This window comes from Lepisma saccharinum, chromosome 8, assembly GCF_977018435.1.
Source record: "Lepisma saccharinum chromosome 8, izLepSacc3.1, whole genome shotgun sequence".
NCBI classification, from domain to species: Eukaryota; Metazoa; Arthropoda; class Insecta; order Zygentoma; family Lepismatidae; genus Lepisma; species Lepisma saccharinum.
The window spans coordinates 84,055,936-84,082,192 of record NC_139236.1 but is presented as its reverse complement, the minus strand read 5'-3'; the positions used below and the strand labels follow the sequence as shown (position 1 = coordinate 84,082,192).

The window sequence follows — 26,257 nt, the reverse complement described above, 5'->3', positions numbered from 1 at the left end:
CACCGAACTGCCTCAACAGGCTACACGAGCATAATATTGCGTGCAGGGATTTCAGAATGCTACCTTGTAGATGCTTCTGCGTGTGTGTGTGTGTGTCATGACAGCATGTGAGGGAAGTTCATTGGCAATTTAAGTACAAAACAGCGAACTCCTGGGCAGCAGGACTGGATCTCAGTCAGTCGGTGGCAACCAGAGCTTTAGGAAGAGTACGGGCGGTGTTTCGCAAAAAGGTTTTTGCATTCTCTGTATCTATCAGGACTTGATTGCACGTTGCTCTTGCTCTAATCGAAAGGAAGGCTGGCTTCGAGTAAAGTCTTCATTCTGAAGTGAAGATGATGTTGTCTGTCTGTCAGATATTGCTGTTGGTTGCGTCTGGATTATCTCATCCTTTATGGGATTCTTTTGGTAAGTCCGAAAAGTCATTTACTTTCGAGAACTAACAATTATTTGCGTAGCGATGGTAACGAGACCGAGAAATCGAAACGAGAACAAGGCCAGACCGAGAACGAGACAGGCATCTGTAAAGCGAGACCATTGATTGCTTTGGTTTATTTTACTTCGCTCTTCTTCCACTTTTTGGCGAAGATGGGGATGAGTGATGATATGATGTAATTGATGAATGGACACTCACAAACATCCATGTCCAGGCCAGGATTCGAACCCGAGACCCCTGACGTCGTAGCGCGATATGCTAACCACTCCGCCATGGGGGCCGGCAACATTTATTACATAATCGATGGTTATTTGTTTTCGCCGAACTTATTGGAAGGCAAGAAACTGGGATCATACGGCTTTGAAGGACAGTTCTAAAGACTTAGGCACTCTACTGGTACTTATGATAATATGCATAACATATTAATCAGGAACTTTACTTTTCGTCAATTGGATCTAATCCTTTTTTGTTATTCAATAAATATTCAAATCTTTATATATTTGCCATTAATTTCCTTGCCAGGACAGTTGTTTTTATACTAATTAGGTGATCTAACTACACGCGAGCTAGATAGATAATGAATACGTGATGTGCTATTTTATACCGGGTGGTCCAAAAGTCCCGGAACAGTCACATATCGTAAGAAATACACATCGAATCGAAAAACGAAAAAATACGTGTTTAATAAGTGAAGGAAAGCAATTCAATTATATCACACTTGATTCCCCACCCCCAACCCCTGGGGGTGGGGCGGGGGGCAACTGTGAAATTTTAAATGGAAATCCCATTTTGTATTGTAGAATCGGAAAGAGAACTTCTGTTCTAATTGATTTAGACTGAAAGCGATTCCAGATTCGGAATCTGCACGTCAAGACCTTTCAACAGAATATATGGTAGACCCCCTTCCACATATGGGAAAATTTTAAACCGCCATATCTCCGTTCCTAATTGAGCCAGGAGGATGGTTGATAGCTTGTTGGACTCGGAATGAAGTCCTCTTTCAGATTCTACAATATAAAATGTGGGTTTCCATTTAAAATGTCACAGTTGCGGGGGTGGGGAATCAAGTGTGATATCATTGAATAGCTTTCTTTCACTTATTAAACACGTATTTTTTAGTTTTCCGATTCGATGTGTATTTCTCACGATATGTGACCGTTCAGGGACTTTTGAACCGCCCGGTATATATTCTATTACCATCCTTTTACCCATTCACGTAATAATAACAATTCAATATTAATTAATTTACACATTTCATTAATATTATTTTAATTTAATTTAATATAATTATCATAGTTATGTTGTTGTTATTATTATTATTGAGACACTTGGTCGAACCCACCCATATGAAATGTATTTCTAGGTACGTGCGTGCCTGACAGGCCGGGACCCCCGGCGTCGTTGCTAACCACTCCGCCACTGAGGCCAGCTAAAGCGAGACGAGACCAAGACTTAGTATCCGAGACCTCGATCTCATTCGAGACTTTGGTATAATATTGAAAAAAATACATAAACATGCCAAGTTGATATCTGCAAGATGTGTCACATATTTTGTAATTATTACAAAACCAGTCAATTGGTGAACATGTGCTGCACGGTTCCATATATATTAAGGGTAAATTCCCTTTTTTTCAAGGGTTCGTAGTGTCGAAACGAACATAAACGTCCGTAAAATTTCTCCCAGAGAGGGACAAGGAAGGTACTTTTCCGGTGGGGCCAGGAATATATTACCCGAGAATTGCGTTACCCCCTCAAAACCACGCTTTTGGTTTGAAGTTATAATTATATTATACGAGGGCTGAAATGAAATTACGTGCGTGGAAGAAAAAGATTTGAATTTTTCTCATCTGGGAATTGATTGAATAACGTAGCCAGATGTTGGGCACACTCGCCTCAATTACTACTCCGGCTGTTTGTTTCTTTATACAGCATATTTGCACAAGATACAATTCGACATACAAGGGTATCAATATACGCTGTATAAAACACAACTTATTACTATCTTCGTTGACCCTGTACTGCACTCTGAAACGTTCAATGTTGCCAATACACCTCGTAATTTCGAAACAACACATTTTTTTTAAATATGTCATATATAACCCCATAAATCGCCTTTAATGCATAAAATGAGTAAAATTTTTTCGTTCTTATATCAGTTCGATAAATACCCACAGAGACCATAGATACACATCGAAAATCTTTGCAATTTACTTTGTATAAAACATATTTTACACCTTAGTAACTTTTCCCGCACACTGAACGTTCATGTAGAGCATGATTTTCTTCATTAATATTAAGAAAATATCCACATGGACAAAGGAAATGCCCAATATAAGATTCGTATGTCTATCGCTATTTGTACAAAGATTACGTATGTTCAAAGTCTCCGCTGCGTGACTTTTTGGACACACTGTACTTGGTACTAAAATCGAATTAGGAACTATTGATTGCAAGGTGGTAACGGGCAGGAACTGAAAGTATAATGTAAATTTACATTGATATACATAAAGCGAAAATGTTCTAGAACACGTCCATGGATGCTCGGGAAGCATTTTCTTTTTCCAGTCAACTTGTGAATGCGGTTTCATTTCTTGCTCTCTGATTGGCTGTTGGAAAGTTACGGTGCTGTGATTGTGAGAATATCTTGTTTGCGCTGTAGGTTAGTTTAGGTTAGGTAAGGTTAGATTAGATTAGAAAGCATCAAATTTGAGCTAAAAATAGGAAATAAGACATTCTCACAACCACAGCACCGTAACTTTCCAACAGCCAATTAGAGAGCAAGAAATGAAACCGCATTCACAAGTTGACTGGAAAAAGAAAATTCGCGCCCGGGAAGGGCAAGGATAGTCGATGTCACCATTGAACTTGGGTCTCGTCTATTAAATAGCCACGTGCGCTACGTAGACGATTTTCGATCTTGCCACCGAAGTTATTGTGTTCGAGTCCCGGCCTCATAATGGCTGATATTTGTAAGTGTCCTTCATCAATTTCATCTCATCATTCATCCTCGTCGTCGCGATTAGTTAAAAGGGGAAGAAAACTGTCGCCAAACAGATTGTCTACCAAAACAAGACAGCCATTGGATTTTTCTTGACCTCTTTTTCGTTTTTCTTAACCTTTATTTATTCGAAATTAGCAATTGAGAAAAATAAATATTTATTTAATGAAAAGCTCCTATAAAAGGCCAGTTAAGATGAAAACTGAAGCTGTAGAGATCTACCTACATAAATATAGTATATATGAAAGCAATAGAACGAAATTACTTTCTAGTTATTCGATTTTGACAAATTCTAGGAGCATTTTCTTGTTTCTTTGTTACGAAATAATTGTGTAGTCAACTAGGTGAGACATTTTAAGTGTGAAGAAAATCCATACAAACAAGAAAATATATTAAAATAAATTGAAATAATCGAAGTATGGAACTCATCCAAGGAGCTGCGGTGGTCTGGTTGGCAGGGTGTCTGACAACCACGCGGGAGATCAGGGTTCAATTCCTGGAATTGGTTGGAATTTTTCAGCCCTTGTCCCTGCATAAATGTCCCCGATAATTCATATCTGGATTATCTCGCTGTTCTTACCAACAAAACATTTTACAATAGTTAATGTTATTGTCGTTTGAATTGAGAAATTCAAACGTGCCGGTGTAAACAATGGGAAGGTGGACTGGTGGCTGTGTATTCTTATCCGCCTAGCTCTTGTCTATTTATTACCCGATCACAACTAACCAAGAACTTCCTTTACACACACACACACACACACACACACACACACACACACACAAAAAAAAAAAATACATGTTCATTGAACATTGATGCAGCTGAGATACAAAATAACTTTTTTCTCTTTTAAATCATAGGTGCCCTCATATTTTACTTTCAAGAATTCGTGTTTATTTTCAAGGCATTTACTCTGATTTGGAATACTGTGCTTTTCTCCATGCTGCATGGGGATATTATTATTATTATTAGTAGTAGTAGTAGTATTGTCGCAGATCTTCGACTGTGATAAATTGGCCATTTTGAATTTTCTCCGCAGCATTTTTCATATTATTTTAAAAGCTCAAGGGGAAGGTTAAACCCCCTCTTGCGTACGCCACTGTCTTAGATAGGTATAAAAGTCGACGTAAAGTAACAAACAGAATTTTTTCATCTCATCTAATTCAATCTTCTATCGCCATTCACCTTCGTCGTCAAGATTCACGCAAAGAAGTAAAAAAGCGGCGTTAAATACAAAACCGGAGAGTATCACTTTGTAACTTTATGATATTTGTATTTTTGTTATTTAACGTTACTTTTCCTTCGCTTTGGCAAATCGCGACGATGATGATGGCCAATAATTAGATGAAACTGATGAAGGGACACTCACAAATAACACCCATTCCTGGTCCGGGACTCGAACCCGGAAGCTGGATGGCGAGACCGAAAATAGACCATTGAGCCGGCTCTAAACCACCTTAAAGTCAGTTTTTCTATACTTCTATCTTTCTACACTTACGAGGGAGAGTCTTAAAAGTTCGACAAAAGTTGCAGGACAGACTGTAACGACCTCAAATTTACTTGAAGTATCGACTGTTATTTACAAAACGACCTCAAATCTGCAACACTGATCAAATTAGCTTCACATCCTTTTTGTCATTTTAAACATGGCGCCTCCTGTATACACATGCACCAGCGAAGAGCAGTGATTTTTTGCCCTCTGGAAGCCTATAACATGTAGACATTCTACGGCAAATGAAATTCAATGTGTCTATGCATGCTTACCACGCCAGCAAGTTTACAAATAGAGGATGAAGTTCGACAATGGCCTCAGTCCGCACGCTGTGTCGAAAGGCCTTCGCGATGGCTGTGATTGCACACTGCATGTATACCCCAAAGACTTATTCTTCTTGAGACATACAGACACGAACTCAAACTTGAAAATGTATGTGGATCAGCAATTGGTCTATGCTAAAATGCAGAAAACTTGTGCAACTTTACATGCAGAAATCTATTTCATAAAAAAAAACATTTCATTTGACAGTCCCTCGCATATACTAGCTTTGAAAAGCAGAAGCAGAATCGCATCACAGTACACGAAAAAACCTGATAAACTATCGTAATAATGCGGCAGTTATGTGCAAGAAAACAATATAAAAAACCTCAAAGAAACGAATAACGTAACGAATATAATGTTGAGTTTCACAATTGTTCGATCAATATTTTGATCCTTATTAAATTATCGAAATAATGACATGTGGTCAGATGTAAAGCAACAAAAATTGTAGCAACGTCGAAACTATTGAATATAAAGCTAACTCGTTATTTTATGGACAAAGGAGGTGCCAGGGGTTGAAAAGGTTAAACTCTCATCTAAATATGAATGCTAATCATGAGAGTTAAAAAAAATAGTAACAGTAGTTAAATTGCAAAAATGTTCTTTGAGAAACTCTCCTCATTAGCTCTTAGTTTACAATCTTCTATATGTTTTTCTTTTTTTTAAAACACGGGAGCACAATTTATTTTTAAAGACAGATAGGTTGCCTTTAACATGTGCAAGTATTTCAGTACATCAAGGGCAAAAATAAATTACTGAAGCAATAAGTTTGAAACTGCTTTTCCATCATTCAAGTTTCTTCTTTTTAACTTTGTTAGCTTATGTGAATTGAGATGTAGCTTCAAGCTTGTCGGTTCCTCGTGCTGCTACGCCAGTGCAGTTTGTACTCTAAATATGTTCTTGAAACGCATGATTTATCAGGATTTAGGATATCTACGAGGTTCTTCAAAATTAGTCAAACTTTTGAAAAATCTACTGAACAACTGAACGTTCATGGTTTAGAAACGCAAGAGTAAAATGGACGAGGGATTAACTGTGTCTAATTAATTATTGTGTAATTTTACGTTAAGGTGAAAAGGCTAAAAAAAAAAAAAAAAGTGGTTTGAGAATGGCCATCCATCATGATTACAAATGGATTTCCTGCTCGCAGCAAGTGTGTACAGAATAAGCAAAGCCTGTGAAGATGTATTCAACTGCAACTTTCAGCTGTGGCATCCCCGTTGCTGAAAACCGGTTCTCTTGCATCCAGCTTGATGGAATCTGCATTCAGGTTGTTACCATGTGAATCTTACTTTCCTTTTTGCTCAATTTGGGGAACAAGTTTCACTCCACATCAGGGTGCGAAATCCCGGGGGGAATTCCCCCACCAACGATCTTGTCCTGAAATCCCCCCCCCCAATTCTTCCGGGGGGGGAGTTTTTGTTTTAACAACGAACATAAGCAATTAGTTTGGGATTCGAATATAATTGACTGGAATAATATCGATAACATACAAAAAGAACGGACTAGACAGAGCCTCAAATCCCCGAACACAGAAATTAGACTGACTTATTTCTTCTCCATTTCTCATCGCCTTTCGTTAGCAACCACGAATATAATAATATATAAGTATACTAATAAAACACGTAATAGCAGTTATGTGAATTTTATACAGGAAACTATTATCTTCTTAATTTTTGTGCCTCCTGTCGTACGCAAATCATTGTTCATAGCATCAGTAGTATGGCATCAAAATCTTCAATTTGAAATTACGTTTTGAATGAAAGAGTCGATATAATATATTGTATATTTTATAATTTGATTATTTAATAATTGACACATATTTAATGACATTATATATATATATATCAGGCGCGTATATTCTAGGCTACCTAGGCTATCGCCGAAGCCCAGATTAAATACAGAAAATAATCGACTATCAAATGTGACTGATGCTTCACTCTCAAACAACGACCGCGGGAAAAAATGATAGTATAAAACCCGCGACTCCTGTGCACCGTACTCCCGCGAGGAGAGGAAGGGGAGAGTGGACCATGCTTCCTTATGGCCCGAGCTGAGCGGAAGAAAAGGCTGCGCGGGGATTTTTCGTCCAAGGTTTGTTTTCCTTATGCTCGCTCTATACATGGGGATGGACTCCTTTCCTTTAAAACTACCACCAGGCTTCAGCGGTTAAATTCTTCCCCGACCAGCGCCTGGAGGCGGTCGGTGACGTATTTGTAGTGGCTTCTTAGACAGGGAACTCTTCGTTTTACAACGGCGGTAAAACGTTACAGCGATGCCAATGCGCTAACTAGCATGGGATTTTCCCAGGTAAGGGAAATTTTGAAACTAAACTACTATTACAGGAACGGGAAAAGAGTGGCTGGCATGTGAAAGGGAATTTGTCCTCTAGGCCAAAACAACACTGACCCATCGAACACATGCAGTACTCACAGGCCGCTGACCTTCACCCAACCACGTTTTACGATGTTTTCAACCCCTCTGCCTCTACATTCCTTGCCCCTCTGCTGCTTTGTTTATGACTGGCTGGGGTAGACAGACTGGCCGGATATGCCAAAGGGCATTTTGCAAGTGGAAATCCCGTTGAAGGAAGTTTAAGAACATTAGGTTTCTTACTGCGTGGATTTTCTTACGTGTATTGAGTGATTGAATTACGTCGTATGTTTTGAATGATCTGTGCTGCGTCGTGTAGTGAACGAAAATGAATGACATAATTAACGAACTAATGCCGAAACAATTTACTCTGCTCTTGCATGAGGATAAACTTCAAATCGTGAAGATATGCAGGCCTCTGGCATCGCAAAGAAGAGAAGAATGAATTTGATTTGTTATTTTGCGTTGCTCTTCTGCCACTTTAGCTAATCGCGACGATGAGAACGAGTGACGATACGATGAAATTCATGAAGGGTCATTCACAAAGAATACCCATGTCCATGCCTGGATTTGAGGCCGGGACCTCTGGCGTCGTAATGCGCTGTGCTAATAACCATTTTATCACAGAGGTTGCCAAGAGGAGAATGGAGTTCCTGTCCAAATTAAATATTCAAGGTAAGAAGTTTATTATACGCGTATATTTTATTCTCGCACGTAGGCCTACATAAATATTTCACAATATAGGCCTCTATATTTTATAAATAACCATGAAATATTTGAAATGTTTTCCTTATTGTTTTTATGTTAATGAAACAGTGATATTTTTATAATTATCAGTAAATTGTAATGTATGTATTTTAATCGCAATGCCACATTACCTTAAAATCCAAGAAATTGAACGAAAAAGAGCCTCCCATTTGAACATTATGATAAAAAGAAATAGCCCAGGTTTTAAACCCAGCATACGCCACTGATATATATATATAGTGTGTGTGTGTATGTGTGTCTGTTCCTTTTCCCCTCCAATTTTAACGAAATTAGTATCTATTGTCGACATATCGAGTAATTATTGTTCGTTCTTTTCTCGCTTCCTGAACACGCAAAATGGCGGGCAAATCTTGACTAGCGTTGTGTTTCAATCTTCTTAACAGAAAAATTCCCGCATAGCCCCGAAAACAATTCGGGATAGTATGACCATCCACGAATAGCCCCAAAAACCATTCTGGATCGTATAACCATCCACAAATAGCCCCACGCACCATCACGGTAAGGTTAGGTTAGGTTGCTTTAGGTTTGGCAATATAGTGAAAAAACTGTGTGTTTGGAAACACTTACCGGGGATTACGTCATCAGATGCTCGCAACATCCAGTTCAAGTACATGGATGGAAATGCAAGCAACAGCTTTCGTGCATCGGACGGACATTATTATAGAAAAATACATGATTTAGCGTCCAAATATATTGGAAAAATGCGAGAAAACACTTCTACGACCTTCCGAAATTACACAGAAATTCAATTCCGTAAGTACTTTCTTCCGTAAATTTGAAGAAATCCATTTCCCGGCTATGACATTTTAACCAATCTTTTTTTCTTAATGAACTCGGTAATCAACAAAATGTCACTTACCATATATTTCACCAGAGCCCTTCATTTAAAGCGACGGGCGTTGTAACGAGAAGGGTAGTTTTCTTGTTAATACGTTCTGCGTATTTGTTCCACGTAACATGTCTAGTAAACGTACCATTTCAGATTTTTTTTTCAAAACCCGTTAGAAAGAGGCCCAATGTTCACGAAGAAATTTTACAGTTCGTTGTTGGCGATAGTGCGGCAAAAGGGATTTTAACGAAGACGAAGTTGCTGTGCACTTCGCATTTTGTTCTGAAATGGCAGTCGGAATATACAATGTAAGTACTATGTATTTGGTACCTCCATTGCTTACATTGAAAAGGTTCAAAAATTGTGTTTTTAAAGACAAGGATAATTTCATTTTTTTATTTCACTACATAGTTTAATAAGACTGCAACGTGTATCTGAATGTTTACACTGTACGACCACTGTCATGGAGTGCACGACTTAATACATATCATCATGTATAAGTCCAGGAGGAAAGCAAGGAGTGCACAGACTGCCTGGAAAATGAATGTCAATCTAAAGTTATTATGTTTCACACATACAATTTAATTTCAGTCAGTAATTCTTGATAATCACTGCCGGCGATTAGGGGTGCAGTTGCCTCTGCTTTTTGCTATTTTTGCCCCTGCACTATGCTAAACCTTATCTACTAAGGGAAAGTAAATTGTCCTTGCCACCCCCCCCCATCCCCGTTTTGGCACCTTGCTCCCCAGAAAGATGGCATGCGTGCAGTGGCGAAGCGTCCTATGAGGCCGGGCCTACCCACACCATTACTCTTTTAAAGGTGTATTTACTTATTTCGTCAAAATACATGTAATGCAATGGAAAAGTTTGGAATTTTCATTTATGATAATTACAAAAAAATTCTAACCCTGTCCAGTATATGAACTTTCCACGGAGTGAGGCACATTTGCTGATGCCTCTTCTCTTTACATTCCGTCGTACGGTCACATATGCGGAAAGCCTAATCTTACGAGTACTGTACGTATGACTATAACGTGCTCCTGAGGCCGGCCTCGCGGTGTTGCCCACTAGGACGAACAGAATACAGTATGTAACATTGTTATTCGTACACATAGAATTTCCGAGGGAAAAATGTCATATCTACTAGTAAATATAATAATTTTCGTATGTACCTGGAAATTAATGTTAATGAAGGTTTCACCAACAAATGTCAATAACAATTTATGTTCAAAGTGTATAAACAGAGCATATAATTTTTGTGAAAAGAGAAAAACACGCTGTTTCATGCAACATTGTTATTCGTACAGGCAAGAGTTTCAATCTTCCTTGCATTCAGCGCCACCGTTATTCGGGCGATTTCGTGCAGTTTGCAACTTCGTAACAAGTTTGAACATGCAGGCGCGCTCCCCGTCAAGTGGAATGCTGGCGTAGGTATTGTTGTAGGCAGGCACGTATCCAGAGGGGGGGGGCTCAGGGGACTCGAGCCCCCTCCGAAATTTTTCGATTTACACCAGGTAAAATGAGGTTTTTGGCTTGTGTGTGTGTGAAAAAATATTGTGATTATAATTTAAGGAAAGATATAATTATCCAGCAAAGGCGCAGAATGTTGTAGAACCCTGAGGGATAACCCTGTTATTGATAATATTATATGTAAACTTTTCTTGCTCTTTCGGTGTTGTCGCAAAGAACTTGAGCATTATTTAAAGATTTGTCAGCATTTGGAAGATGCACAACAAAGCACTGTTGAAGGTAGCGCCATTCGTTGCATTTCTCTGAAAAGCTCGAGAGAGAACGTTCTTGAATAGAAGGTGGAGTCGAACTACTGGCAGTATTAAAAAAAAAAACATTTTATGAGCGGAACATTCCAGAATATAATATGGATATAAATACGCGGATTCAATTTCACAGTTGGTCTGTACAACAAAATAATTCAATAAGACTTCAGGAGTAAGTGTGACAGTCGATTAGTGATCAGTCAGTGTCCATTGACAGTTTTATAGATGTAGAGATTCGGGTGGGGAGAGGGGGGAAGAGGACTAGTGACACATTTTCCTGGAAAGTGCTGAAGTCTACCACTAGTACAAGTTCGGGTCCAAAGCTGAAGACATTGCCGACAGTGTAGTAATGCTAGTTTCGGCTCATGGGCCGAAGAGATCGAAGGTCTCTAAAGTAAATATTTCAGCAGTAATGGGCACTGGAGCATCATTTTTTAAAAAAGAAAAAAAAAAGAATTAAGCTGCACAGACCGACTGAAAATCTAAGTTTTGAATGATGATTTATTAGTGACCGGACCAAAAACACTCAATCACTAACTACCACAAAGGGGCAGCCATGAAGGCCGAAAATTTTATGAATGTCGAGAAGAGAAAGCAAGAAGTTGTTGCATATATGGAAATTTTAGCGGAAAAAGCAAGCTCGACCATGACTCCAAAACTAGGGTCTCTGGCATATACCGTGCCATTCTTTGTTATACCAAGTGAGCTACCGAGTCACCCTTGGCTTCGCTTGATCTTTTGCTGTCGCTGTAGAGCAATGGCACAGTATGCCTGGTGGAGCCTGCATTTTCCGCTAAAATTTCTGCATAACACATCTCTTGTGTATGCCCAATCGTAAGGTGTTGCCTGTTTAATTAACAAGCACAGAAAAAGGAGATAGAATAAAACATTCCCACCGGTTGACAAGATATTTTTCTTCTGTGGTCAACACAAGCTGCCGTTTCAAGGTGACAATGAGATTGACCCACCAGGTTTCACACCGAAGCTACAAGCTATACGTGTCGCTTGAGGATTTCACAAATCGAACACAGGCTTGTGCAGCCTGTCGTGCAGCTACGGTGTGAAAAGTTTCTGTTGATTGGGTCACTCATTGCAAACGACGTGTGTGTGCCTTCGGTCTGAATTCTTCCTAAATCTTGAAGATCCAAGTCACAAGTTTGGAAAATTAGGATTTTTGTTAAGGTTACGTTTCGAAGGTAGGCGACAACACCATAAAGGATCATATCCAAACCTGGGAGAACACATTCGAATGGATCGTCCATTGCATAATAGCTTCGTGAAACGGACACACATACATACTGAGATGGTTTCGGCACAAACACAACGTTCGTACACTGCAACAGAGGAGTCGAGTGATAAAAAATGTCTCGATATCACGTTCTGGAAGGGGAAAAAAAAGCTTAAACAGTGGCAGATTTAGGAGACAGTTGCTCTCCATTTTTGGCCCCGCACTATGGCTTTTTAATGCTAACCTTTGTCTACCAAGAGAAAGTAAACTTTTCTTGCCCCCCCCCCCCCACCGTTTTGGAGCTGAATCGCCACCATCGACCTTAAACCTTGCGAGGTTGTATCTATACCCCTGTAAAAAATAATATGTTTAGCCCCCCCCGAAAAGAATTTCTGGATACGTACCTGGTTGTAGGCCTATCGTCTATCTATCAGCGTGTTCGAAATGGGCAAGGTGAAGGAACTTAGTTCCGATCTGAAGGATGTTATTATAAATTTGGCCCTTAGAGGTTATTCGTTAAGAAAAATTGGACAACAGTCAATAAATCACACTCCACAGTTGACGGTTGAATAAACGTGATGAACGCTTTATTTTAAAAAGAGTAAGAGAAAACCCCCGACTAAGTGTTCCTCAGTTACGACCGTTAGTAGAAAATGTTTGGTTTGGTTTGGTTTGAGTTGGTGTTTTAAGTCCACTTTATGCACAGTAAGGCTAGTCGGGACTGGACCTACAGTTTAAAGTGGGATCCGAACCACTTGTGCCTCCACCGGGTGTCGAACCCGGGACACCTTGATTACAAGAAAATGACGCTACCACTACGCCAAAGTAGTAGAAAATGTTGCTGGCAAGATGATGTCCGATCAAACTGTCCGACGTGCCTTGTGGAAGCATGGATATCATGGCAGAATACCACGAAAGAGGCGGTATGTAAATAAGGTGAATCGCAGGAATAGACTTTCATTCGCGAAAGAGCACACCCACAAGGACCAGGAATTTTGGGATAGTGTCATATGGTCAGACGAGTCCAAGATTAAGATATACGGACCAGATGGGATGAATAGGGTCTGGAGAAAATCAAATAAAGACAATGATCACATTAACACAGTTCCAACAGTTAAACACGGTGGTGGGTCATTAATGATTTGGGGCTGTATGTCGTCCAAAGGTGTTGGTACCATCTAGTTTATTGATGGTATCATGGATGCATATGTCTATTTGGACATATTGAAGAACAATGTAAAGCAGAGTGCCCAAAATATAGACATGCCGCCTATCTACAAATTCCAAGCCAATGACAGTAAGCATAAGGCGCGAGTTAACATGAATTGGCTAATATGGAATGTGCCCAAACTACTACAAACACCAGCTCAAAGTCCAGACTTAAATCCCATTGAGCATTTATGGGAAATTTTGAAGAGGCGAGTCCATAAAGCACGCGTCAAGTACAAACAAAAGTTGAAAACTGTTGTGCAAGCCGAGTGGAATAAAATAAGCTCTGAAACATGTCGGAAACTGGTTAATTCTATGAAGAACAGGTGTCAAGCAGTAATTATAGCCAAAGAATACGCATCAAAATATTACAACTGTCAGTCAATTTGCTCTGAATATACTTTTTTTTATATATTATTAAGTGTACGAATAGAAAAGTTGTACAAAAAATGGCATGTTTCTTTTTCAGTTTCATTTAATTTATTATTGTCATTGGTTATACAGAATTTGGGTAAGATTTTATGTTCCTAATGATATTAGTTAGTGAATTGTAAAGAAACAATTTCAAAAGAGTGTATTTCCTTTCAGATATTAAAGCATTTTCTTTGAAAATCCGTGTGTACAAATAAGAATGTTACATACTGTATCAGCAACACTGCATTTCCGCCAGGGTTGGAAATTTGTGGTGTACCGGCATTTTTTGTAAACATTAGCCTGTGTTCGTGCAGAGATATTTCTATTTCATTGTACATTCTCCATATTTTGTACGAAACTTAGGTTTTCCTTCCTTTCATCGACAAGTGTAAGTGAAATTGAAAATTACGGAGTACTGTCGTTCTGACTTCGTTTTCTGGTCAGAGTGCTGATGGTCTTGTCGATTCACCCAACACCGTAGCGTAAACAGAAAGTCTAAAGAACTTATATGTGTAAAGTAAGTCTTCATACCAAATTATGTAAATTAAAATGCTAGCTACGCCTTATATTTACAAAGTAGTTTTACTTTCACTGGAAATAGAATAATTTATTTTTATCGTGAACGGGGATTCCCTCGCTCGTTCCCTCTTTGTGAAAACTTGCCTCCTGCTCAGGACGCTACAAGGGAGCGAGGTTCGTTCGTGGCGGTAGAGCTTTGTTTGTGATTCGTGTCTTGTGCAGCGATCAGATTTATGACAGAAGTGCCGAACTGAAATGCAAGAACAATCAAGTTCTTAATTGAGTGAAGATGTAATCATTGGTAAGGTAGGACCCACTTTTGGTCTTTTATGTTGCCTTCTTATAACAATCATTTCTAAAATGTTTTCAACTACGAGTATATTTTCCTTGGCAAGTAGCAGTGGCAAGTGACAGCAAAATATTAAAAAATATATATTAAAAGTTGTTGAAACGTTATTTAATGCGTTAACACTGTCGTCGAATAGATATTACAAGCAGATATTTTTTTTATGCAGCCGACACAAGCGAAGAGGTAGGCAGTTTCGTTTACCCTGAAGGGATAACAAGAGAAGAGGGCGGGGAATTAGAGTACAATGCAAGGGAAGAATTTTTTTTGGGGTTTAGGACAAAGAGTGTTGTGTTATGGGGTTATTGCGCGGGCCATGTCTGTTTCAGGTCTGGCGGAACAGGCCAGTGCTACAGCGCCTAGAATAACGTAGTGTGGAAAACGGCATGCTTCTGCGCTCTCTGGTTGGTTCCACTCGAAAATGATCCGCTAGAGGCGCTGGTGTTGACCCCGGTGCTTGGTGTTCGACTGCTTATAATGGAAGTAAATGGAGTTTTCGCTGCAACGTCTGATTCTTTTACATGAAGCATTTCTATGAATGTGATAATTGCTATGATATTTGGTACAGTGGTCGCGAAGATATTAACGAACATTCTAGACAGTCGACCACGTCCTGTTATCGACATACTTTCGTTAATAATACGGGAGAAAAAATACGCGTGGAATGTTCTTGGCAACTAAATTTTTGTGTATGAATTAGGTTCATTATTATTATCATCATCATCATTTCTTTTAAAGATATACACACTGAAGCATTTGTATTTTGGATATTTACTGTCTCTTTTCTTCCGCTTTAAACTAATCGCGGCGATGATAATAATGATGATTGCATGAAACGACAAGGGAAACCCCACAAAACTTTCTTAGTGGCATCGACATGAGTGTAAGGCAACTTTCAAACCAATGGGACAAGCGACACGGGATGTTCACACTGTCACACTAGTGACACACACTTCCAGACTGTAAAATAGCATTCATTGCACATGAGGGTCCAAACAGCAAACGACACGTTCATATGGCGTATTCGCGTGCTACTTGTTACTTCGGTTGGAAAGCTCCTTAAAGGAAGGGTGCTGAGACCGAAGCGACGAGCTACAGGGGGAGTTCCCAACTAAGTGACAAGCGACATGGTGCCTTCAGTCTATTAGCAAGCGTTGCTTATAACGGACAAATATTGAGTGACAAGTAATTAATCTAATTGCCCGTTAGTAGGAATTAATTGCAATTGGTAATATTAAAATCCGTCGCGAATACAGGTGTCTAGCGAACTGCCTTAGCCAGCACTAGCTTGCTCAAACACCGTTTTTCGCCCGAATTCGGATTTACATGCATTCTTATGGGAATATCAAGAAAAATGCAACTTCTAAACCAATGGACCGAATTGGATGAGATTTCAACCAGCGGAAGACCACATCATGAAAGTACTGATTCCAAGATTTGAGCCTAATCAGAACAGAAATACGGGAGTTATGATTTATTAAAGATTCATCGCCGAATTGAAAGGGAGGCGCTACCCTACCGAGTTGTTCCTGCTTTTCGTGACTGAATACAAAAGAGGAAGAGTTAGCCTAATCTCTGCGCGAGGGGCTGCTGCCAGGGGTTAAGGACCTGAGTGAGCATTGGCCAGGATAGGAGGACAACGGTCAAAGCACCAGAAACAATAAACAAGCACCTGATCATAGAGGGTACAGCGTCACTACGTTCAAATCTGGAATAAAAGGGATGATTTGGAACAGTTTTGCACAGTTTTGCCTAGAATCGCCACCAGAGTGTGAGCTACGCACGACCGAGCTGCGAGTTGCAAGCAGACTCGTGGTCTGGATTTGTTTTCCTCGAGTGAGTGTTTCAGAGCCATGGAGTAGAGCAAAGTAGAACCAGGGGATCCTTCTCCCCCTCGCCGTCAACGCATCCGTGCACATACGTGTGGTTATGTGAGAATAACGCCAGACACGTCCACCTGTGTCAATCGTCCGAAACAACGTCCAAAGTAGTGAAAGTTAATAACATTTGATATTCATGTGAAACCGCGAATGGCTCATCGCGTATGTTCGTCTCACCGCCCAAGTCACGAATCTGTACTTACGAGTGACCGCGAAGAACTGACCTATTATTGCGCAAGTTGTCGTATGGAGTCGACAGTGAACGAGTGAAGCCAGGATCCGATGAGGCCAGATGGAGCCGCCGACCGATCCACTTTCGCCAACCAGGATAACCGCGAAGTGCAACACTGGAGTGCAGATGTCTTCCAGAACTGTAGGACCACTTCCGCCCAACCCAGGTCAGAGGGAATGCAGCTAAGGTAAGATCCAACCATGTGCGTGTGTGAGAAGGATGACGACTATCTACCGCGAATCTGCGTGAATCAGATCATTGCATAACTTAAATCAGTGCTATGGCAACCCTAGACATCTGTTTTCCGGCGGAGTAATCAAATGTTAAAGATGAGAGTTTATGTTAACAGCAAACAATAATTCATTGAATATATTTATACCTTCAGAAAAGATAGAAGGGGTTCGCACAAGCAACAATTATTCACTTTATACTTAAAATCCTAAAAGATAAATTGTAATAGGCAATGTAGCCAAGACATAGCAAGAGTATGGTCAAGGTAGTAATTAATCTAACCTTTGTATTTGTCATATTGTCGCAATATGCCATAGAATGAGAGAATGAATGTGAGATCGAGTGAAAGAGGGCAAGATGTAATGTGTATTTATCTGTGCTTTAATATATGTGTATATTCAGAAACACCGTAGTCTTATGTAACGTCATTTCAGGTATTTAAAATCAAATCCTCCTAGGTTTATTCTCGGTAACTCCGACTGTTAGGCACTTATCCTGACCGTATTATATTTCATGTAGTGTTTAATTCGCCCAGCAGGTGAGGCGAAAGATTCTTGGTTGTTGCGTTGCTAAGCTCAGCTCAGTTGAGTTAGTTGAGTTAATTATGGCCGAGTGCACCAACGCCGATTATTTCGAAGTTCAGATGAGCGGGATCAATTTTGATCCACTCTAAATGAACTTGGTTTAAAGATTTGCATTGCACCAACGAAAAACGACGTTCAAGAGATTCCGTTCAAATGATCCGAGATTAATTTGTAAGGCTATACCTGATTGGTTGGCTAAAACAAATGACAATCAAGAATCCCACCGAACAGTGTGATGTGTTAAAGTATCAACATGTAGGAGAAGAAAGTAATTCGGGCCGCAAACTTATCTGAATTTGAGAAATGTACTGATCAACCTTGTCGACGAGTACAAGGATGTAGTAGGGTGTAAAGAAATAATAATCTTATAAAAGAACTGACGGCATAAGACAAAACAATAAGGAGAAAGCATGGAACCTTCTTCTACGGGACTTCAATGCCTTACGAAATGCATTCGCGAGAGAACAGCGTACGCTGAAACTCGCCCGCTCAATAAAGATATTTTATTATTATTATTACTGTATTGTGGTAAGTATTTGAATTTTTCATTTCTTAATTCTTATATATTTATATTGTCATGTCGTGTAGCAACACCATGTAGCAATATCGTAACATTGGTCTGTTCTAATTTACCTTGCACTTGCACATGTTTTGTGTTCTGGGATAGAAAGTACAGTATTTAGAAACATTTCGACTTTGCACCACAGAACCACAAATTATTATTATTATTTTGGCAGTTTTTAGTTTACTTTACACAACTCTCGAATTATCAGCATTGTACATCCAACATCTCTAGCGTTTGCACGCCCTCGATATCACTTTCCGCTCTTTTTATATTCAAAAACAACTGCCTGCGGTCGAAGCGTCAGTATCGTGAACCAGGATCGGCCACCAAAACGGTGGCGAATGGCCGTTCAGAAGATAAACTCGTTTTGATGTTCGTAGATCGCGATCAAGTGTTGAACCGTCTTCGTGCAATGGAATTTTCCAGTGATCCTTTCCCGATCCGAGTTTAAAATTTGATCTTCGTTCGTGCACACGGCCATTAGTCATTTATTAAATTAGCAGCCCGTAACATGCTTGCGAACAACAGATAGGCGACACGATAAACCGCGCATTACAACAACAGATCTAGGCGACACGATAAGCCACACGTGTCGCTTTGTCGCTTCTGCGTCGCTCAAACTGGCCCATTCCCTCAATAGCTTGCAACATGTTGCCGTGGTTTGTTGTTCGCGCATACGCGATGCAATGAGTGTCTTGCTTTAGTGAGATTGCGCACCAAAGCGACAGGCGGCACGCGACACTTGTCGCTTGAGGATTTCACCAACCGAACGCTGGCCTGTGCTTTCCGTCATGCCGCTACGATGTGAAATGTTGCTCTTGATTGGCTCCTTTCCAAGCAACATGTGTCGCTTCGGTATGAAAGTTGCCTTGGACCGAATGACCCGTGTCGCTTTGGTGTGAAATCCTCGTATCGTTTGTCGCGTGTCGCTTTGGTGTAAAATCTCCTTGAGGAAACGGTGCAGTCAGAGCTTTTGTCCCTACGGTTCGAAAGGCTGCATTGATTTCCGACTGCTCGCTTTCAAGCGACATTTGTGGTTTGTCGCCTCGGTATGAAATATCTCTCAGGATACTATTTATATTCTAATAACATAGAAAAATAAACTCTAATACGCAGTCCAAGACCTGACGTCCGGAATCACATTGCGATGTTTCTTCTTGTGTTACGCATGCTATTTATTTATTAATTTTATTTTACTTTTCTTTCCAAATTAATGCCATTTCGTGACTGCAAATCACTCCACAAATATAACTGTTTCCATCAATTCACTTACCGCCTTTCTAGAGAAACAAATCTACACAATATATTCCAAAAACTAACTAAGCCGCATTATTTTCATAACAAAATTAGCACCTGGGTCGATCGCACTGCCATCTACTTGTCATCGTCTCGGGGAACCAGTTTCTTGGGTCGTTTTCCACACTACGTTATTCAAGGCGCTGTACCAGTGCTGTCACATTGGATTGGCAGAAAAGAGCTAAATTGCGCCTAAAAATTGGGATTCTATTCTCTCAAGCAACTACATTTATTATAACCTGTTTATATGTTACATAGTAAACTGTCGTGTTGCCGGGTCCCAAACAAGGATCCTATGTTCTATTATCACGTAAAGGTGTCTACTAACACAAGGGGTAGAACAAACTAGGATGCGAAGTATACACACTGAATGAGAGAGGTCACCTTTACTTATGTTTTTTTCTTGAAAGCCCCGTGTTGGTCATCCTAACACGTTACGAAGCCAGGTGACCTAATTGTGGTCATGTCAATGTTTCCTGATCATCTTTAATTCATTCTCCATACATTCTCATCGTCACGATTAGCATAGAGCAGAACAAATGAGACGAAAATATTCAAAATTTAAATTATGTTTACTTGCACATACAGGTATCAGAAATTCATTTATCTAGAAAGCCAAGACTGGAATTAACTACAACCATTCCTTTAGTTAGCCAACAGATAACAATGGTGTTTTCCTCGGTGCGAGAAAGTCTTGCTAAAAAAAACTAAGTTGGCAGCAGTAGAACGTACCAAACTGACAGTCGCTGAAAGTGCGGAATTCTGTCGTCTGCTCACGGCACAAACGTCAGACTGACCCGAAAATTATGGGGGGGGGGGGGGGGTTCTAGCCCTTTTCACCTCAATTGCAAAATAAATTTAGAAAAAAAGTGATGAAGAATTGACAACAGGGCTCGAGCACTATTCGTTGGATTTTCGCGATGTCCCATGATTGGTAGTTCTTTCTGGAGGTGTGTGCATAAATCAGGGGTTGAAAAAATACAAACAAATAAAAAACAAAAACGAAATGAACAAAATCTAGATCGATGACATCTGGTGGGCGGGAGGAGAACGTCTAAGACATAATTATCGCACTGATGGCCGGTAAAAACACTTTTGAAAACGTCACGCCACTGCCAAGTAAAGAAGCGGCCTGGTGAGACATTGAACCACTCTCCATGACATAGCCCCCCCTCCCGTTCTTTTTACATATTCAAGCAACTAATGGAAATTATCGCACTTTTGTGCCTACCCTGCTAGGAAATCTACGCTTCGCCACTGCATGCGTGTTTCATGGTTTTCCTTATTTTCAGCATCGCACCCCCTAAATTTATTTCCGCACCCCTTGATGATTGATCCTAGCACCGCAGCTGGGATTGGTGCTTTCAGGAGTTGTGCCTCCCTCCCAAGCTGGAAATGCATAACAGCCAAAGCATGTTACATTCGTAAATACAGATGGGCACCCAGAAAAGGTAATCAATTTAATTTCCTAGTCCCTAAGTGAAAACCGGGGGCTAGAATCTAGAAGATAAGTACTGTACAGGGTGTTGCTGTATTACTCGAACACTTCCACAGCATATAAAGTTGAGCGGGGTAAGAGTGTGCGGTAGGTAAAAGTTCACAGTGGATCAAAGAATGTTGAAACCATGAGGCCAAGTGTCTGAAATCATAGAATATAATATTCTATGTACATTTCTACTTAATTTTAGTTACTATTACAAATAATTTCAGTACAAATTATACACCGATTTTCCAGTCTAATATCATTTTTAATTCCTTCCTACATGCAAACTTTTGCCCCACCGCATCGGTGGAGCAAAAGTACGTTTTCAGCATTCGTTACAAGAATATATGTTACAACAAAAATAATGTTTCAGGTTTGTTAGGTACAAATTTTAAGATTGTAACTGCTGTGATAGCTTAGATACATATATGAAATCAAAAATTAATTGTTTATTGATTTGCTTTATTTTACTTCGCTTTTGTGCCACTTTTGGCTAATTTGTGAAGATGGGGATGAGTGATGATATGATGAATGGACACTCACAAACATCCATGCCCAGGCTGGGATTCGAACCCGGGACACAGCATGGTGTGCTAAGCACTCCGCCACGGGGGTGGGCAAATCAAAAATTAAGTGGGTGCAAGGCATCAAAACAAACAACTTTGCATAATGCATTGTTCCTTGAAATCTTATGATGCCATACATTTGTCAAAGTGTGCTCGATTACTGGAGAAACAAGTTCTGGTAGTCTTCGTAACGCAGTTTGCTGAGGTGACACAAATGATGTAATCGTAAGAGCTACTCAAAATAATGTGTTGTGGTATATTCATAGATGATTATTTGTTTCTACATATTTATATACATATATTGCATTAAACATTTTATTTATCATCTATGAACAAAACTGTGTTACTGTCAGAATAAAAGCATACACACAATCATGTATGCATATCTATATTTGTTAACCCAAATGATTAATAATAATAACAACAACCCATGGCGCAGCAGCCCTTGAGGGCCAGGGCATATCTACCGACTGTTGACCTCATTTTCACATGCCTCAGCAGATCATCCAACCAGTTATGGAGCGACGTGTGGTCAGTGTAATGAACCCCAAGTCGTCCTTGTAGGTTTCCATGACTGGATTACGCTACTCATTCGTAACCCCCCAATTTCCTTATGATGCGAGTGGCCACCAGACTCACTCACTGGCTGAATATCCACTATTAAATTCTCAGAAGCACACAATTTCTTCTAAATATTTACTGTGCCCCTCCCCCATCCAGTTTTGACACCCAATCGCTGCTACTGATGCCATCCATTCATAGTTTAAAGTGTAAAGAAGCACTTTTAAAGAGAAGAAAATATACTTTATTAATATTTATAATTACAGGAAGAAAACATTAATATAAAAACTTCAAAATTACTTTCCTCACACAAAAATATTTCCAAATGTTCCACTGGGATAGCAGGATTTTCTTAAGAATGTCTTTCTTTTGTTAGTACTCACTCCCATACACCTATTTGTGCATTTGACCTTTTTTAAAAAAAGAGATCCATGCCCCTTGGATGCTAATCCACCATTAGTTCTACTATATTTTGAATTGTACTGTTATCGCAATTTGTAACATATTTATTAGTAATTTCTTTGTTTTGAAACAAACGTACATTTTCAATTTTCAACACCCATTTATTTCGGACAGATAAGTTTCTTGCAGTCCCGCACCATGGCTGTGCGGTATAAGGTGTCATGCTTTGGGCTCCGGTTATAGGATGCACGCAGGTTCGAGTCTCCTCGAGGAAGCGTAACAACTTTTCTCTTCAGATTTCGGCCTGTGTATGGGACCAGTGAGCACCCACCATGGTGAGGAAATTGGGAAGCTACGAATGAGTAGCATAACCTGGTCATGAAAACCTACGACGACAACTGGGGGTTCATCGTGCTGACCACACGTCACACCGTCACTGACTGAATGATCTCGCACCTCGGGTGAGTGAGTAGGATCAGGTGGGAGTAAGGTTGGCAGTCGGTAGGTAGGCTTGGGTCCTCAATAGGCTGTTTAAGTTTCTTGCAATTCATATTTAAAATGTAAAAGGTACCCCTGTGCATATGCACACATGCTATGAAGTGAAAAACTAAATATGCTGACCAATGCAGTAATTTATTTTATTATAAAACATAAACTAAACGTAACGTTTCAACCTTCTAGCAAGGTCTTCTTCAGACTCTGCACCAAGTACAAATGTAACAAGGTACAAAAACAAGACGATATATATATATACACAAACATTACTCCCCTCCAGATGTGTACATAGGAGAAACGAAAAAGAGGCTGAAAGACAGGTTGAAACAACATAGGGATTATGTACGACTTAAGATAGAGAAATGAGATATTTAAACACACGAGAGAAACAGGACATGACATAGAGTTGGATGAGGCTAAGCAGGGAGAAAAGAATACTAGTGAGAAAATGGAAGGAAGCCAAGGAAATAAAGAAAAAAGGTGAAGAAGACACAATGAACTGGAATGGGGGACTGAAGTTAAACAAAGAATGGAAGTTGTTAGAGTGTAAAGGACAGGAGACAAGAAGGAAGAAGAATGAAGGAAAAAGAGCGTGAGATAAAAGAGTCCAACCACATTCTATATGGAAGTAAATATGTTTAGCCTTTTTGGTGAAAGTACAGTTGACAAGGGAATGCCACCTGCTAGAATGTTCCAGAATAACTTCTAATAGTCTGGAGGGGAGTAATGTTTGTGTATATATATATATATCGTCCTGTTTTTGTACCTTGTTACATTTGTACTTGGTGCAGAGTCTGAAGAAGACCTTGCTAGAAGGTTGAAACATTACGTTTAGTTTATGTTTTATAATAAAATAAATTACTGCCTTGGTCAGCATATTTAGTTTTTCATATCATGCACACAAGGCTTAATGGTGTTATGCTATGAAGGCATATGGGGTGATGTGGAGGTTGAGCTCCACATATTCTTGATCTCGGTCATAGCTTAAATGATATGATCAGCATCACAGCCAGCTGCCTTTTACCCCCAAAGGTAAAAATCTGGTGGTCCACATCACCTGCCCTTGGATTCGAACCCAGGACTTCCACGTGGTAGCCAGATGCTCTACCAACCGCAGAATTTAAAATAGCCATTCAAAAAATTACCTCTTTTAGCTTTATACATCCTACAATTAGACTACGAAAATTTTACACAAATTCTCTATTTTTATGTGTACAAACTGAAGTCAACATAAGTGACAGAGGGCTTAGTAGAAAGATTTTCTTCCAATAATTCTAGCCATAAAGCTTCACTGCATTTATCGTTATTCCTTGATGTTGAACAACACTAACAAAGTTAGGCACTGCCTGATGGCAGAGTTTGAATGATTGTCAGCCAAAGGATAGGCAAAGAATCCATGAGCCAACTACTCATTTTGCTGTGCCACTGAGATGGAACCTTAGCCTTTGTCTCAATTATATTTCTGAGTGGTACAAAAATGTTATTTTGCAAGGTAAGGTAAAGTTCATTGTGCATATAGCACATTGAGGCCACACACATTCTCAATCTCGGCCATTTTGGAGGTGACGTGATCAGCACCATGCTACCCCACCCCTGGGTACCCATTGATTTGAGGCTGGATGAGCCCCAGAACCACTTCATGCGGGTACAAGGCTGGAAAAATTCCGACCATAGATCACCTGCCCCAGGAATCGAACCTGGGTCTCCCATGTGGCAGTCAGACACCCTACTGACTAAACCACCACAGCTCTGGGTGTGGTTTTGTGCATGTAATAATTCTGATATTTTTGTTACTTTTCAGGTTCACAATTAGATGACATTTTGACCCGTGGATACAACCCTCCGCCAATTGAATTGCCTAGACGATCCATTATGTTTACATTTCCAGTGAGCGAAGTTGGTTCGTATGCAGTCATCCCACACGAACTCCGTATAAAAGAAGATGAACAGGTGCTCAACTTGCTAGAGTTAGGAAATGAAATAGCTAACAAATTAGAGGAAGGTCAGTTTGACGTTAACCTCCCAGATGGAAGTCGGATAGCAGAAGTTACGACTGTCGTTGATCAATCTTACACAACAGAGAGTGAACTTAAGGATGAGAAAGAGGTAGGAATTAATGATGATGATTCCACACCAGCAAACTCACGTGATGATGATGCAATAATGACTCAGACAGAGAACGAAGCTCAGGTGAATGATGATACTGCAACTCCAACAAATCCAGAAACAACAACAATTCAAGACATGTCGACAACAGAGGAAAACATTGAGACTGAAAGTTAATCATGCATGCATTCTTGGAATAAAATAATGTATGGTGTATCTCAGTATGTAAATCATTAAACCGTACCAGCTGGCTGGATGGTGGTGTTGTAGTCTACGCTTATGATTAATGACAATTCGCTTAAGTTATTTAAGACTTGCCACTTTGACAATAATGAATGTAGCTGTTTCTTTCTTAATTTTGCAAATGTTTGGGATTATGATTCCAGAATATAAATCTGCTGTATGTGAAACAGGATAATTTGTGAACTATGAAACAGGATAATTTGTGAAGTAACAAATTCTGTGCATTAACCTATCTCACTCTTGAGCAGTGGTCGGAGGAAGCGTGCTACTTGTAGCTGTAGCTGTAGCGAAGCTACAAAATTCCTGTAGTTGTAGCAAAAATTTCGCTACAGCTACATTTCTTCTCGGAGTTTTGAGGTAAATTTTATATGCGGCAACAGTGTAAAAAAAAATCGACAATAACGAAGTATAACTGCTAGGGGCTTCTCTTGAATATCCATATTTTTTAATAAAAAAAGTAGTGCAAAGTAGAGAGGAGCAAAAAGGAGTAGTGTAGCGAGCTACTTTTCAGTAAATGTAGTTGTAACTGTAGCAAAGCTACATTTTTGGAAGAGTAGCTGTAGCAAAGCTACTTTTAAAATGTAGTGTTCTGATCACTGCTCTTGAGTAGCCTATGTATTGCATAAATATTTTTACGAGAAACTCTATTAGGTTTGTGAATCAATTGGATCATCTACAATTAACACTCTTTAACAGATTAAAAACTACATATTTTCTGTACATTTTTCTCTCTCCAATGTTAATATTTTTGAATTGATACTCAAATTTTTGGGTCTTATTATGAACTAACAGAAACAACTTTCCTGTATACAATTGTCTACATTGTTACAAGCTAGAGTAACATTAATTTTGAAACCACGTGGAAAAATCATGCTACATGTAAATAAAGTTTTTTTGTTTAATACTT

At 39.6% G+C, this 26,257-nt stretch overlaps 1 protein-coding gene across 1 annotated transcript; it reads left to right on the top strand.

The window, feature by feature from the left end:
* LOC145991599 (uncharacterized) lies at positions 1-26,257 on the top strand. The gene is made up of 2 exons (XM_083127661.1): positions 1-405; positions 24,803-26,257. Exons 1-2 carry the CDS (start codon positions 333-335, stop codon positions 25,282-25,284), a joined length of 555 nt encoding a protein of 184 aa, XP_082983787.1. The 5' UTR covers positions 1-332; the 3' UTR covers positions 25,285-26,257.

What these genes read in the sequence shown, in the direction of transcription:
- LOC145991599 (XM_083127661.1), top strand. Translation starts at nt 333, where the DNA reads ATGATGTTGTCTGTCTGTCAGATATTGCTGTTGGTTGCGTCTGGATTA. An exon ending in TCCTTTATGGGATTCTTTTG is followed by an intron (nt 406 to 24,802) that starts GTAAGTCCGAAA and finishes GTTACTTTTCAG; the next exon opens with GTTCACAATTAGATGACATT.